This window comes from Phocoena sinus, chromosome 19 (genome assembly GCF_008692025.1).
Source record: "Phocoena sinus isolate mPhoSin1 chromosome 19, mPhoSin1.pri, whole genome shotgun sequence".
Taxonomy (NCBI): Eukaryota; Metazoa; Chordata; class Mammalia; order Artiodactyla; family Phocoenidae; genus Phocoena; species Phocoena sinus.
In genome coordinates, this window is record NC_045781.1 from 17,808,070 (window position 1) to 17,822,116 (window position 14,047).

The following is a 14,047-nucleotide window of genomic DNA, read 5'->3' on the forward strand; positions in this document are numbered from 1 at the left end:
TGTTTTGTTCACTACTGTATCCCCAGTAGACAATCAATAAATATTTGCTGAATAAATGAACAAATTTTAAAATTTCAACTTTACCTATTGGCAACTTCAGTTAGAAGTATTTATCTATTAATTAGGTCAAATGAAACAAAGTCAGACTGAACAAAATATTCCAGCATCCAACACACACAGAGCAAAACGGCGGATTAGGAAGCTCCAGGTTCCCATTTCCCCATAGACACACTGAAAGAACCACCAGAAGCTGTCTGAACCACCCTCCTGTTCCCCCACCCCCCCACCCCCAAAACCAGAGAGGGCAGAGCAGACTTCATGTGTGAATTACTGTGTAGTCCATTCTAAGCCATCTGGGGGACACCTGAGGGACTATAATGCAAGATACTCACCTCTGTTTCACGGAACTCAGAACACAGGCAGGAAAGCTGTGGGCACTGCTCAGAAGAGGCCACTACAGACCCATGGACACCTGAGGCAAGGTATGACGCAAGGAGACACACAACAGACCATCAAAGGCCTGGAGAAGCTAGGGGGAGACTCACTGGAAATTAGGACATTCAAAAGGTGACTGAGAGGGCTTCCCTGGTGGTGCAGTGGTTGGGAGCCCGCCTGCCGATGCAGGGGACACAGGTTCGTGCCCCGGTCCGGGAGGATCCCACATGCCGCGGAGCGGCTGGGCCCGTGAACCATGGCCGCTGAGCCTGCACGTCCGGAGCCTGTGCTCCGCAACGGGAGAGGCCACAACGGTGAGAGGCCCGCATACCTCAAAAAAAAAAAAAAAAAAAAAAGAAGAAGCCAGATATGAAAGAGACACATTGCATGATTCCATTCAAAGTATGAACCAGGGAAGAGCCATCCATGCTGTTTTGTGTCTGGAAAGCAGCTGCCCTTGCGGGGGGAGCAGGAGGTGTCTCTGAGTCATGCCCTGTTTCTGATCTGGTGCTGGTTTCCGTGCTCTGAAAATCCACCAAGCCACACTTACGACATGTGTTCTTTTCTGTATGTGTGCTGTCAATAAAAAGCTAACAAAAATTCATTCTGTAAGAGATACAGATGAAATATATTTGGAATTTGTTTTATAATAGTCAAACAAAAACAAAAATGTGGGCTGGGGTTTGGATAAAATAAGACTCCCCAAATGTTGGTAATTATTGAAGCTGAGTGATGGGAACGCAGAGACTCATTAAACTATTCTACTTTCAGAAAAAATGTCCGTTAACACTTGTGAGTTATACTGCCACAAAACAGCTCTTCCAAAAGGAGACAAAAGTCCACTTACAGGGTCTGGCTTACGCTTTCTTCAAAAGTTGGCATTTTAGCTCCTTTGTATAATTTTTTCAGTTGTTCTACATGTTCTGAGTTATCAATGCCCATTCCCATTGACAAAATTTCAGCTCGAACGTTATAATCAATGACAGAAGTTTTCAAGTTTGAAAGTTTTGTGGTATGCACCTTGAATGAAAGAAAAAATATGTTTGCAGGAATTACACTTGGAACTTTAGATGAATCACAAACACTCTCACCGTGGCCTCCTGATCTCACTGTGCAATGTCTGATGCACCAGGGCATGTGCCACCACAAGGGCCTCCTCGTTGGAATCTTCCAGAACCCAGCCCCGTACTGGAGAAATACGATCAGGTGTGGGGCTGGGGCCAAAATCAAGTCCTGAGGTAAAATCCCAGACAAGACCCATCCGTGGTGCTGTAACCACACGCACAATTCTTAAATCTTTCTGGTTCTCCTTCCTGTGCGTTTTACCTCTCCTAACAAGAAGGCTCAGGGTCTTCAGATGCCCAGAAAGGGCCTACACCAAGGCCCTAAATCCTGCGTCCTGGACAGCTTCCTCCACTTGTTTTTTTCTGCAACCAAAACATTCTCGTCCATTTCGGTTTACACAAAATTAAGTAAAACATGAAAATCTGCAATTGTCTGATTCCTGTTGGTGGGAGGTGTGGCCCCAGGACTTTCATGGGGGTCAGAGTAGACCAGGCTGGCGCTGGCTGGGGCGCCTCCCCAGGGAGCACGGGAATCAGGAATGCACTCCCGTCCAGGGATAGCAGAAGAGCCTTTCTCCACTCAGCCTGGGGACCGAGCTGGTGCTGGGGGGAGAAGGCGGCAGGTGTGGGGTCTGTCTCCCCTCCAGTGTGCCATGAACAGTGCTACACTTTGGCGCTGCGGGAGCATGTTTGCCAGGTGGGTTTTCTTTTTTTTTTTTTGCTTCATTCTCTTAGCTATAGTTTAAAAAATCCTTGCTTAATAAAGTTTCCATTTTTTTCTCTGATGAAAAACCACCACAATATTGACTATTATGACATCGACTAAGACCCCCCCAGACCTCTTCATTTACCTGCACTGGTAGTCTCTACCTTCCCTTCTAAAAATCATATTCTCCTCTTACTCTTAAATCTTACACCCAAACTCTTCTTTTCTATGTTAAGGCTTTTTCACTCTTATAAAAAGAACTTTCAACAAAACAGTTTTTATGAACTGAATTCCTTTAGATCGTATAAATAATCATAATAGTTAAGATTTAAGTCTGAATTGAAAAGTAGAGTTCCCAGGGTGCAAGCAGAGGGGGGATGGTGCCGGCCTCAGCAGGGACGGGCTGAGGCCCTGAGTCACATGTCCTGGCCTCATGCTCAGTCCCACCCACCCCCACAGGGTAGGAGTCTGCCCATGGATGGAATTCCAGTGCCCCGTACAGGTCCTAGCACACAGTAGGTGCTCAACAAATATCTGGTGAATGGATGAGGTAGGAACCGTGAACAGAATAAAATCTGTCTTGGAAAGCCTGAGGACCGGAATCCTCCACATTACTGACCACTTTAAGATCACTTACAACTACACCAGCACAGGCTGTGCTTCTGCAGGGCAGTTACTGTCCCAGGGCTTCCCACCTGTGTGGGCAAAGGACTGTGAAATCGGATTACCAGTGCACAGTCACCACTTGGAAAAGAATTATAAATGGGAGACACTGCCGTGTGTACTATTAATAGTTTCATGAAGTTTCTGTCTCGGTTGTATGTGTGAGCGTGTGTGATTTATACACACACACACACACACACACACACACACACAACCTGTGAGCGCTGGGTTACAATATAAAAGGTTCCCTTAAACCAAAAAACCCATGACCACATTCATGACCCAAACAACATGGAAAAAGCTCTCCTTTACACAGTGCCCTTATCAAATAAGCCTCCGTTTATGTGAGGCAAATAGTTATTCACGCAACAGGTTAGAATCATTTGGATAATTTTAGGGGCCCATTCAAACACACGTTTCTTTTCAAGAAAAATGCATACTTACCATTGGATCAATCCAAACCGTATTTCCTAAAGCCAACATCACTTTTGCGTCATGCAGTTTCCCATTAATTTTATGATGAATGTACCTAGTAACCTGAAAAAAGAAACACTTAAGTAATTTATCTGAAGCTTTAAAAAAATACTTTATTCTGTATGTGCTCTATAGTTTTGCAAGAAGCTTTTCCATGCCTTTCATTTGAGCCTCCCGACCACCCCATGGGGCAGGTTATGGAGGCCATCACACCCCTTCACCAACAAGGGTAACCATCAGTGGAGACGAATGAGGACAGGTGCAAAGGTGAGTCCCAAGCACAGGGTGTTCCAGCTGCTCCAGAGGACGAGGTCACACACTGGGGCTGCTCAGCAGCAGGGACACTGGGGTTGGGGGGCCCTGGTCCCCAGCAACAGTAGAGCTCTCTCTCCTCACTCTCTCACTGAGCTTCCAAAGAAAGAAACATCCATCCTTTAAAGACAGGTTGACAGTTGACAGAGGGGATGGGGGACACGCACCCACGCTGGGAACCACGCGGTGTGAGGAGTCCACAGCACAGACCTGTGCTTGGGACTCACCTCTGCACCCGTCCTCATTCAACTCCACTGTTTGCAACCCAAACCTCTTGCTTTGCCAACGGCAATGGCTTCTTTCATATCCTGTTAATCAGACTGTATGAAATTGAGCCTTCCTTTGAAGAATCAGGAGCCTCGTTATGAACAGGACTTAGTGCTCTGGTGACGTCCCTGCCGGGCCGAAGGCGGGGCCTCTCCACCCACCCGAGACGGCATGTGCTCCATGCCTTGGTACAGGGGGGGCTTCTTCGCCTTCACAGTGCCTTATCCGCTCTGCTTGGTGACATGCTAGTTACCCACTCTGAAGGACCCAGAGGGCACGTCCCCTCCTTTGGAAGCTTTTCTGGACTCTCTCTCTCTTTCCTTGCCCAGCTTCCCAAGCCCAGTGGAATTACCTGGTCCCTCTGGCGAGTGTCCATCACCTATGTGCCCCCCCGTGACACGGGTATCCACCTTTCTAAGCGCGTACGCTGTTTATTCTCTTTAAGTAACAGCCAGTTTCTTTTTAGCACAGTGCATATTTTACACCCAAAGTATGTGAGCACTAATGACGACCATGGCCCATCACGCCCGGCCTCTCTGAGGGCTCAGAGCTAGTCTACACATAGCGCTGTGAGTGCGTTCCTGACCAGAAACATGAAGCAGTTAACCCAAACCCAAGACTCCAAATTCAAATACACCTCAATTCTGTGTATATTCTGGGTTAAATATATTCTGAAAGTCAACAAAATATAAAAAGCCCAAATAACTCACCTTTGGATTCCATTCAATTTCATTGTCCGCGGGTTTCACTCTACAAACGATAAACTCCACGGCTTGAGGGGGTAGAGTGTGGAAACTTTCTGGGAGGTGAAGCAACTGGTCTCTTGTGATGAGTTTGGTCCTGCCTTCATCTATGAACTTCACAAGGACATTATCCAGGGCCCACGTGTCCTCCTTCTGGCTCATCTCCAACACCTGAACCCTACAGGACAACAGTGGCCTCAGTCTAACACAGAGACCCGAAGGGAAATAATCGTCGCCCCGGCTTCCTCGTTAGAAGCAAACCACACAAAAGTTTCCTGAACTGCACGGCTTTACTCCATACTAGAAATAAAATAACTGGAGTCATCAAGAGCACTTAGCCATGATTTATTTAATTCAAGTATACCTATGTATAAAAACTAGTGTAGTACTTTGCATAAAGGAAATTCCTTTATCTGACAACACAAGAAAAATTAACATAGCAAATTAAATGTGCCAAGGTTCTCAATCTGGGCTATCACCAAGCGGGGACGGGTGGGGCATTCGAGGACCATCGGTGCAAACAGGCACACGAGGCAGGATGGAACACTGACAGTGCCACTTCTTGGGCTGACCTGGCTAACTTACATAACCTCACCAGGGCTCAGTCTGCTTATCTGTAAAATGGGAACTGTGCCCACTTTATGGGAATTTTGTAAGAATTAAGTGAGTCGATGACTGTCCATATGTAAATGTCACACTGTCATCCACGCTCTGTGCTCAGCAGCCCCAGGGCAGGTGAGCCTCGAGAGTACAGCTGAGCCGGACTAGGGTGAACACGACCCCACCACCACCCTCCTGGGAGGCAGCCAGGCTCAGTGTGTGTACACCGGTCATATGGACAGAGATGAAAACAGGGATTCAACACCACTTGAAGTCACCTTATGCTTCACACCTTTTAGAGATGAAATAAAGAGACATTTTACCTGTGAAAAACTACTTTTTCTGCTAATCCATATAATCCAAATTTCTCCACCTTTTCAACAGTTGTTTTATTACTGGAATCTTCAAAATACTCTTTCATTTCAGCAGTAAGAGTTGCATAAAGATCCACATGTTTATCAACTATACGACCAAAGTAATTTGTTGCATTCAAAATATAAAAGGGTATTATCTGAAACATAAACAGTAAACATATCCAGAAAACAAACTCACTCTAACTAACACACCACTGTAAAGCAATTGTACTCCAATAAAGATGTTAAAAAAATAAAATAAAATAAAATCCCTTCAAAAAAAAAAAAAAAACAGGGCTTCCCTGGTGGCACAGTGGTAGAGAATCTGCCTGCTAAGGCAGGGGACACGGGTTCGAGCCCCGGTCTGGGAACACCCCACATGCCGCAGAGCAACTAGGCCCATGAGCCACAACTACTGAGCCTGCGCGTCTGGAGCCTGCGCTCCGCAACGGGAGAGGCCGTGATAGTGAGAGGCCCGCACACCGCGATGAAGAGTGGCCCCCGCTCGCTGCAACTAGAGAAAGCCCTCGCACAGAAACGAAGACCCAACACAGCCAAAAATAAATAAATTAATTAATTTTTAAAAACCCAAAAAAACAAAAACCTCAATCTGAAGCAAAGAGGTATCTGCAGAAGTCAGCACCTGACCTAAGAGCCCAAAGCACACAACAGGGATTTAAAAATAAACTAGGAAACTGACCAAAAAACAAAATAAAAACCTTAGCATACACACAAATAATTATAGTTTCACTTTAAATCTAATGGAAGTGGTTTGGGTAAATATTAGTTTAAAGCTTTATTATTAGTAAGTGTTCCTTTGTTTACTTTTTAACTGCACTTTATAAAAATCCTATAAAAAAAATAGCCTCCTTGTCTCTTGAGCCCTTTCTGAAGTATTTTAGTAAGCGCCTGCTGTGTACGAGGCACAAGGAACACAGAGAGGAAGCATGTCCTACAGGGACCCTAAGCAACCATGGGTGGACGGATGTGCCACAGCTGGTGTGTGGTCAAGAAGATAACTCTTCACAGGCAAGCGTACACAGGGTTATTGGCATGTGTTGGGGTGTCGGCATGCACAGGTATGCAAGAGTACGGAGGAGGCATTCCAGACAGGGGGCAAACAGTATGCATTAGGGCAGGGAGCCCTGGCTACAGAGCGGGAGTGAGCAGATGGCAGGAGTGAGCAGTGGTTATTTGGTGGGGTGGCAGAGAGGGCAGTGCCATCTGGGAGGCAAGGCAGGTAGGGGAGAGGTCACCCCTTGTGACCAAAAGGTGCTGGATCTCACAGGGCTGACAGCCTGTGGCTCTCCTCTGTGCTCGCCCCCCCCCCACCAGCTTCATTGCCTGCACCCCTCACACTCGCCATAAGCTTTGTCCTACTCCACAAACATTCCACATAACTCCTACCTCAGGGCCTTTGCACTTGCTGCTTCCTCTGCCTGGAATATTCTTCCCTAGATAGTCTCATGGCTGGATCCTTCTTATCATTTGGCCCTCAGGGCAGTTGACCACTCCGCAGAGGGCCCCTCCCTGCCTCTAATTTCCAAAGGGCCCCGTGTCCCCCAGCACACACCGCAGAACTTCACTGCATTTCATCCTCTCCACAGCGCTGTCACCATCTTACTCACTGCTGACCATCCCCACTGGAAGGTGAGCCGGGAGAGGACAAGTAGCACGTCTATCACGGTTCCCAACCCAGCCATCCTCCAGCCCGTGGAGAATCTGCCTCAGGGAACCCCCAGTGCTCTGTCAAGCCGGCCCTCATCTCGGGCAGGGAATTCAGTACTCCTTCTAGCCTGGCAGATGGCGTCTCCCAGGGAGTCTTCTCCCCTATGGTTTAGGGGCCCCAACAACCTGGCATCCCAGACAGAAGCCCACTGGGTGACAGGAGTCAGTGGACAGGAGGTGCAGGGGATGGGAAAAACTCTCACTACAATGTCATGAGAGCTTGGCAGGATATAACATACACTCCAACTGCAAATATATTTTTTGAAAGATGCACAAAGTAACAGAGAAAATATACTAAGATGCCAATGGTGACTGTTTTAGGATGACAGGAATAAGGGGAGAGTTCCTTTTCCCCCACATTTCCTAAGTTAGAAGGCTCTGTGTTCAGCACACACTGATGAACCAGGTCCAGGCCTGAGCAGGCATCAGTCTGTGGCAGTCCCCTCCACACGGCATCAGCACATCCACGACACACAGCGGCAGAACGGAGGTGGCAAAAAGCAGCTTGTGGACTGGACTCTCCTGACAGGAGGCGGAGAGCGTGAGGCCTCCAGACAGGTGACCCAATCTTCCTGGTTCCAGCACCGAACATCCTGGGTGGCGGGAAACCCCTCAGTCCTGGGCACATGGGAGGGTCCCTTCTGGCCACACACCTCCCCACCTGTTTCGATTCCCCTCTCGCCAGTAATTCAGTTTGTTATGGTTGCAGGACGCAAGGTAAGATACAGAAATCAATCACATTTCTAAAACAATTAGAAAATGAAGTTTAAGGAAGAATAACAATGACCTCCAAAAACATGAAATACTAGGGATAAGTTTAACACAAAAAGTAAAAGATCCATCTACTGAGAATTGTAACACACTGCTTAGAAAATTAAAGATGACCGAGACAAACGGAGTGATATGCCACGTTAACGGACTAAGAAGACTCAGTACTGCTAAGATGTCAATTCTTCCTTATTAATCTATAGACTTGAAACCAAGTAGGACCCTGTGGGGCCTTCCCACGGCAGACCCCTCTCCCATAGCCTCTGCTTTAGCTTCTCTCTGAAGTACCCAGGTAATTGTATCTGTGCATGTTTCCTGAGTTGTTTTACAGATGTGAAAACCCCTCACCAAATAGAAGATGTTAACTACTTGATGACCAATGGGCACATAGCCCCCAGGCCTCCTGGGGCCTAAGGATTGATAATGTTAACCCCCGGGACACCACTCTGTTATCTCAGCATCAACCGATCAGAGAATTGTGCAGGAGCTGATCACCTACCCTGTCACTCCCCATCCCTCACCTGGCCTTAAAAATGGTTTCCTGAAACCCACTGGGGAGTTGCGGGTTTTTAAAGCATGAGCCACCCGTTCTCCTTGTATTGGCACCTTACAGTAGACGCTCACTTCCTTCACTACCACCTGGTGTCAGCAGAGCGGCTTCACCATGCACACAGGCAAGTGGACCCAAGGTTGGTTCGGTATCAGACTCAATGCAATGCCAAGCAAAATCCCACCGGGATTCTAAGTATAATAGATATTGGTAACCTGATTCTAAAATTTTATATGGACACGCGAAGTAATAGTCAAAAGGATATTGAAGAAGACAGGCAACGTTGGAAGACTTACCCACCAGTTTTCAAGATTATAAAGCTACAGTAATCAAGCCAGTGTGATACTACTGTATAAGGACAAAGAAACCAAGGAGCAGAATAAAGAATTCAGAAATCAGGACTTCCCTGGTGGTCTAGTGGTTAAGAACCTGCCTTCCAGTGCAGGGGATGCAGGTTCGATCCCTGGTCGGGGAACTAAGAACCCACATGCAAGGGGGGCAACTAAGCCTGCGTACTCTAGAGCCTGCGTACCACACCCAGAGAGCCCGTGCACTGTAACAAAGAGCCCGCGTGCTGCAACTAAGACCTGACACAGCCAAATAAATAAATAAATAGTAAAAAAAAAAAAAAAAGAAAACAAAAAAGAATTCAGAAATCACATATATGGTCTCCTAATTTTTGTCAAAGGTGTCAATATAATTTAGGGGGAAAAGAAGGTCTTCATACTAAATGATGCCGGAGCAACCAATTATCCAGAAGAAAAAACCTTGCCTCCTTTTAAAAAACTCTGCCACACACGAAAGTTAATTTGAGGTGGATCACAGAGCTAAACGTAAAACTGTACAGCTTCTAGAATAAAAACACTGGGAAAAATCTTTGCAACCATATGGTAGGCAAAGATTTCTTATGGCATGAAAAGCACAAAATACAAAATAAAAAAGTAAAAAACTAGGCTTCATCAAAATTAAAAACTTTTGCTCTTCCACTGGGAGAAAACATTTGCAATATATCTGACAAAGGATATCTAGAATATATAAAGAACTGTTAAAACTCAACAAGAAGGAAACCCAAATAAAAAACGGCCAAGAATTCTAAACAGAGAGTTAGCAAGAGAAGAGATACAAATGGCTAGTAAGCAGTGGAAAGATGTCTAAGATTCTTTATCACCAGGGCAACACAAATAAGATAACGGTGCAAATGCAACAGAGTGGCAAAAATTACAGACTGAGAATACCAAGTACTGATGAGAATGTGGACCAACTGGAATTCTTGCGTGCAGTGCTGGTCAGAATGCGAATGGTGCCACCTCTTTAGAAAACGGTTCGGCAGTTTCTTACAAACATACACTAAACCATATGACTCAGCAATTCCACTCCTAGGTCTTACTCCAGAGAAAAGAACATGTACTGTCAAAGATGTAACACAAATGATCGAAGCAGCCAGAAACTGTCAACAACCCAAATGTCCATCAATTTGTGAACAGACAAACATACAGTGGGATCCCACACAGCAATAAAATAGAACAAAACAGGCGAATCTCAAAGATAATACACTGAGTAACAGAAATCAGACTCAAAAGACCACATACTGTACAATTCCATTAATATGAAATTCCAGTAAAAGACAAAACCATAGTGACAGAAAGCAGATCCCCTGGGAACCAGGGGTATGGGGGTATGTAATTTAAAAACTCCCTGCAAACAAAAGTCCAGGACCAGATGGCTCCACTGAGGAATTCTACCAAACATACAAAGAACAACTATTACCAATCCTTCTCAAACTCTTCCAAAAGATTGAAGAGGAGGGAACACTCCCAAAGTCATTCTATGAAGCCACTATCACCCTGATACCAAAAGCAGACAAAGACAATACCACAAAATAAAATCACAGGCCAATATCTTTGATGAATATAGTTGCAAAAATTCTCAATCAAATATTAGCAAACTGAATCCAACAACACATAAAAAAGATCACACACCACGATCAAGTTGGATTCATCCCAGTCAGGGTCACAAGGATGGTTCAACATATGCAAATCAAAAAATGTGATACACTCCATCAACAAAAGTAAAGATAAAAACCACATGGTCATCTCAATAGATGTAGAAAAAGCATTTGATAAAATTCAACATCCATTCATGATAAAAACTCTCACCAAAGTGGGTATAGAGGGAACATATCTCAACATAATAAAAGCTATTTATGACACATCCACAGCCAACATAACACTCAATGGTAAAAGCTGAAAGCCTTCCTTCCTGTTAAAATCTGGAACAAGACAAGTGTGCCCATTCCCACCACTTCTATTCAATGTAGTATTGGAAGTCCTAGCCACAGCAATCAGACAAGAGAAAGAAATAAAAGGCATCCAAACTGGAAGAGAAGAGGTGAAAGTATCATTATAGGCAGACGACATGATACTGTATATAGAAAACCCTGAAGACTCCACACAAAAACTACTAGAACTGATGAATGAACTCAGCAAGGTAGCAAGATACAAGATTAACATACAGAAATTTGTTGCATGTCTTTATGCTAACAATGAAATATCAGAAAGGGAAAGTAAAAAAAAAAAAAAAAACCCTTTTAAAAATAAAATACTTAGGAATCAACCTGACCAAGGATGTGAAAGACTTGTATGTTCAGAACTATAAAACACTGATAACGGAAACTGAAGATGATTCAATAGAAAGATATCTCATGCTCTTGGACTGGAAGAATTAATATGGTTAAAATGGCCACACTACCCAAAGCAATTCACACATTTAGTGTGATCCCTATCAAACTATCCATGACATTTTTCACAGAACTAGAATAATCCTTAAATATACATGGAACCATAAAAGGCCCAGAATTTCCAAAGCAATCCTGAGGAAAAAGAACAAAACTGGAAGCATAACCCTCCCAGACTTCTGACAATACTACAAAGCTACAATAATCAGAACAGTGTGATACTGGCACAAAAACAGACATATGGATCAATGGAACAGAACAGAGAACCCAGAAATAAACCCACACACCTACAGTCAATTAATCTTCAACAAAGGAGGCAAGAATATACAATGGAGAAAAGACAGTCTCTTCAGCAAGTGGTGTTGGGAAAGCTGGACAGCTGCATGTAAATCAATGAAGTTAGAACACACCCTCACAACATAAACAAAAATAAACTCAAAATGGCTTAAAGACTTAAATATAAAGCATGACACCATAAAACTTCTAGAAGAGAACATAGGCAAAACATTCTCTGACATAAATTGTACCAATGTTTTCTTAGGTCAGTCCCTGAAGGGACTGAAATAAAAGCAAAAGTACACAAATGGGACCTAATCAAGGTAATAAGCTTTTGCACAGCAAAGGAAACCATAAACAAAATGAAAAGACAACCTATGGAACAGAAGAAAATATTTGCAAATCATGTGACTGACAAGGGCTTGATTTCCCAAATATACAAACAGCTCATACAACTCTAAAACAAAAACAAATAACCCAATGAAAAAATGGGCAGAAGACCATTTCTCCAAAGAAGACACAGAGATGGCCAAAAGGCACATGAAAAGATGCTCAACATCACTAAATATTAGAGAAATGCAAATCAAAACTACAATGAGGTACCACCTCACACCGGTCAGAAGGGCCATCATTAAAAAGTTTACAAACAATAAATGCTGGAGAGGATGTGGAGAAAAGGGAATCCTCCTACACTGTTGGTGGGAATGTAAATTGGTGCAGACACTATGGAAAACAGCATGGAGGTTCCTTCACAAACTAAAAATAGAGCTAGCATATGATCCAGCAATTCCACTCCTGGGCATATATCCAGAGAAAACTCTGATTCGAAAAGATACATGCACCCCAATGTTCACAGCAGCACTATTTACAACAGTCAAGACATGGAAGCAACCTAAATGTCCATCAACAGATGCACGGATAAAGAAGATGTGGTAATATATACACAATGGAATATTACTCAGCCATAAAAAAGAATGAAATAATGCCATTTGCAGCAACATGGATGGACCTAGAGATGATCATACTGAGTGAAGTAAGCCAGACAGAGAAAGACAAATATTATATGATATCTCTTATACATGGAATCTAAAATATGACACAAATGACCTTATTTACGTAACAGAAACAGACTGACAGACACAGAAAACTTACGGCTGCCAAAGAGGAAAGGGGGTGGGGGAGGGATAAATTAGGAGTTTGAGATTAGCTGATACAAACTAATACATATAAAACAGATAAACAACAACAAGGTCCTACTGTATAGCATAGGGAACTATATTCAATATCCTGTAATAAACCATAATGGAAAAGAATATGAACAAGAATATATATATATATATATATATATATATATATATATATATGTATGTATGTATCTGAATCAGTCTTGGCTGTACAACAGAAACTAACACTACATTGAAAATCAACTATACTTCAATAAAGTAAAAAATAAAATTAAATTAAATTAAAAGGAAGGTCTTGGTTAGAGGGGTTCTGGGAAGGTGGCCACAGTGAGGTGTCATATTTTTTGACTCTCTCTGAATTCCCCCACATAAAGACAGACAGAGCAGTGAGACAGCAAAGCCAAAGCCAGGGACATACTGCAACAAAACATAATTAACAAAATATCCCCATGGACCCCAAAATAAAAGCAGATGAGGATGATAACATGGGAGAAACTCCAGGTGACCCTGGGTTTGGCACTGACTCTTTGGATACAACGACAAAAGCACAGTCTGTGATAGAAAAAATTGGAAAGTTGGACTTCATTAAAATTAAAAACTTCTGCTGTCCGAATGGCGCTATAACCATCTTTCAGTGTCCACGGAGGGTTGGTTCCAGGACCCCCAGGGAATACCAACATTCTCGGATGCTTAAGGCCCTTTCATAAAATGGTGTAAGAATTTGCATATAACCAAAGGACAGCCTAAGGATATACTTTAAATCATCTCTAGATTATTCATAATACCTAATACAATGTAAATGCTATGTAAATAGTTGTAAATACAATGTAAATGCTATGTAAATAGTTGCTGGACCACTGCAAATTCAAGTCTTGCTTGCCAAATATTTTAGATTTGAGGTTGGTTGAATCTATGGATAACAAGAGCTGACTATATAAAGAAAATGAAAAGACAAGCCAATGGCTGGGAGAAAATTTTTACGAAACACGTATCTGATAAGACTGGTATCCAAAATATACAAAGAACGCTTAAAACTCAATAATAAGAGAACAAACAACTCAATTTAAAAAATGGGCAAAAACCCTGAACATACTATCTCACAGCTATTTCAGCAAAGAAGATTACAGCTGATAAATAAGCATATGAAAAGGTGCTCAACATCACGTCATCAGGGAATTGCAAATTAAGAC

At 43.4% G+C, this 14,047-nt stretch overlaps 1 protein-coding gene across 1 annotated transcript in view; it reads right to left on the minus strand.

Moving 5' to 3' along the window:
- The window catches only part of TDRD12 (tudor domain containing 12), a 75,059-nt gene that overhangs the window by 7,913 nt on the left and 53,099 nt on the right, over positions 1 to 14,047 (minus strand). The window contains exons 22-25 of the mRNA XM_032614352.1: positions 5,588 to 5,775; positions 4,632 to 4,842; positions 3,313 to 3,405; positions 1,283 to 1,455 (exon numbers count right to left, since the gene is read on the minus strand). Of these exons, the coding sequence (XP_032470243.1) occupies positions 1,283 to 1,455; positions 3,313 to 3,405; positions 4,632 to 4,842; positions 5,588 to 5,775 (665 nt within the window). The remainder of the gene's footprint in view (positions 1 to 1,282; positions 1,456 to 3,312; positions 3,406 to 4,631; positions 4,843 to 5,587; positions 5,776 to 14,047) is intronic.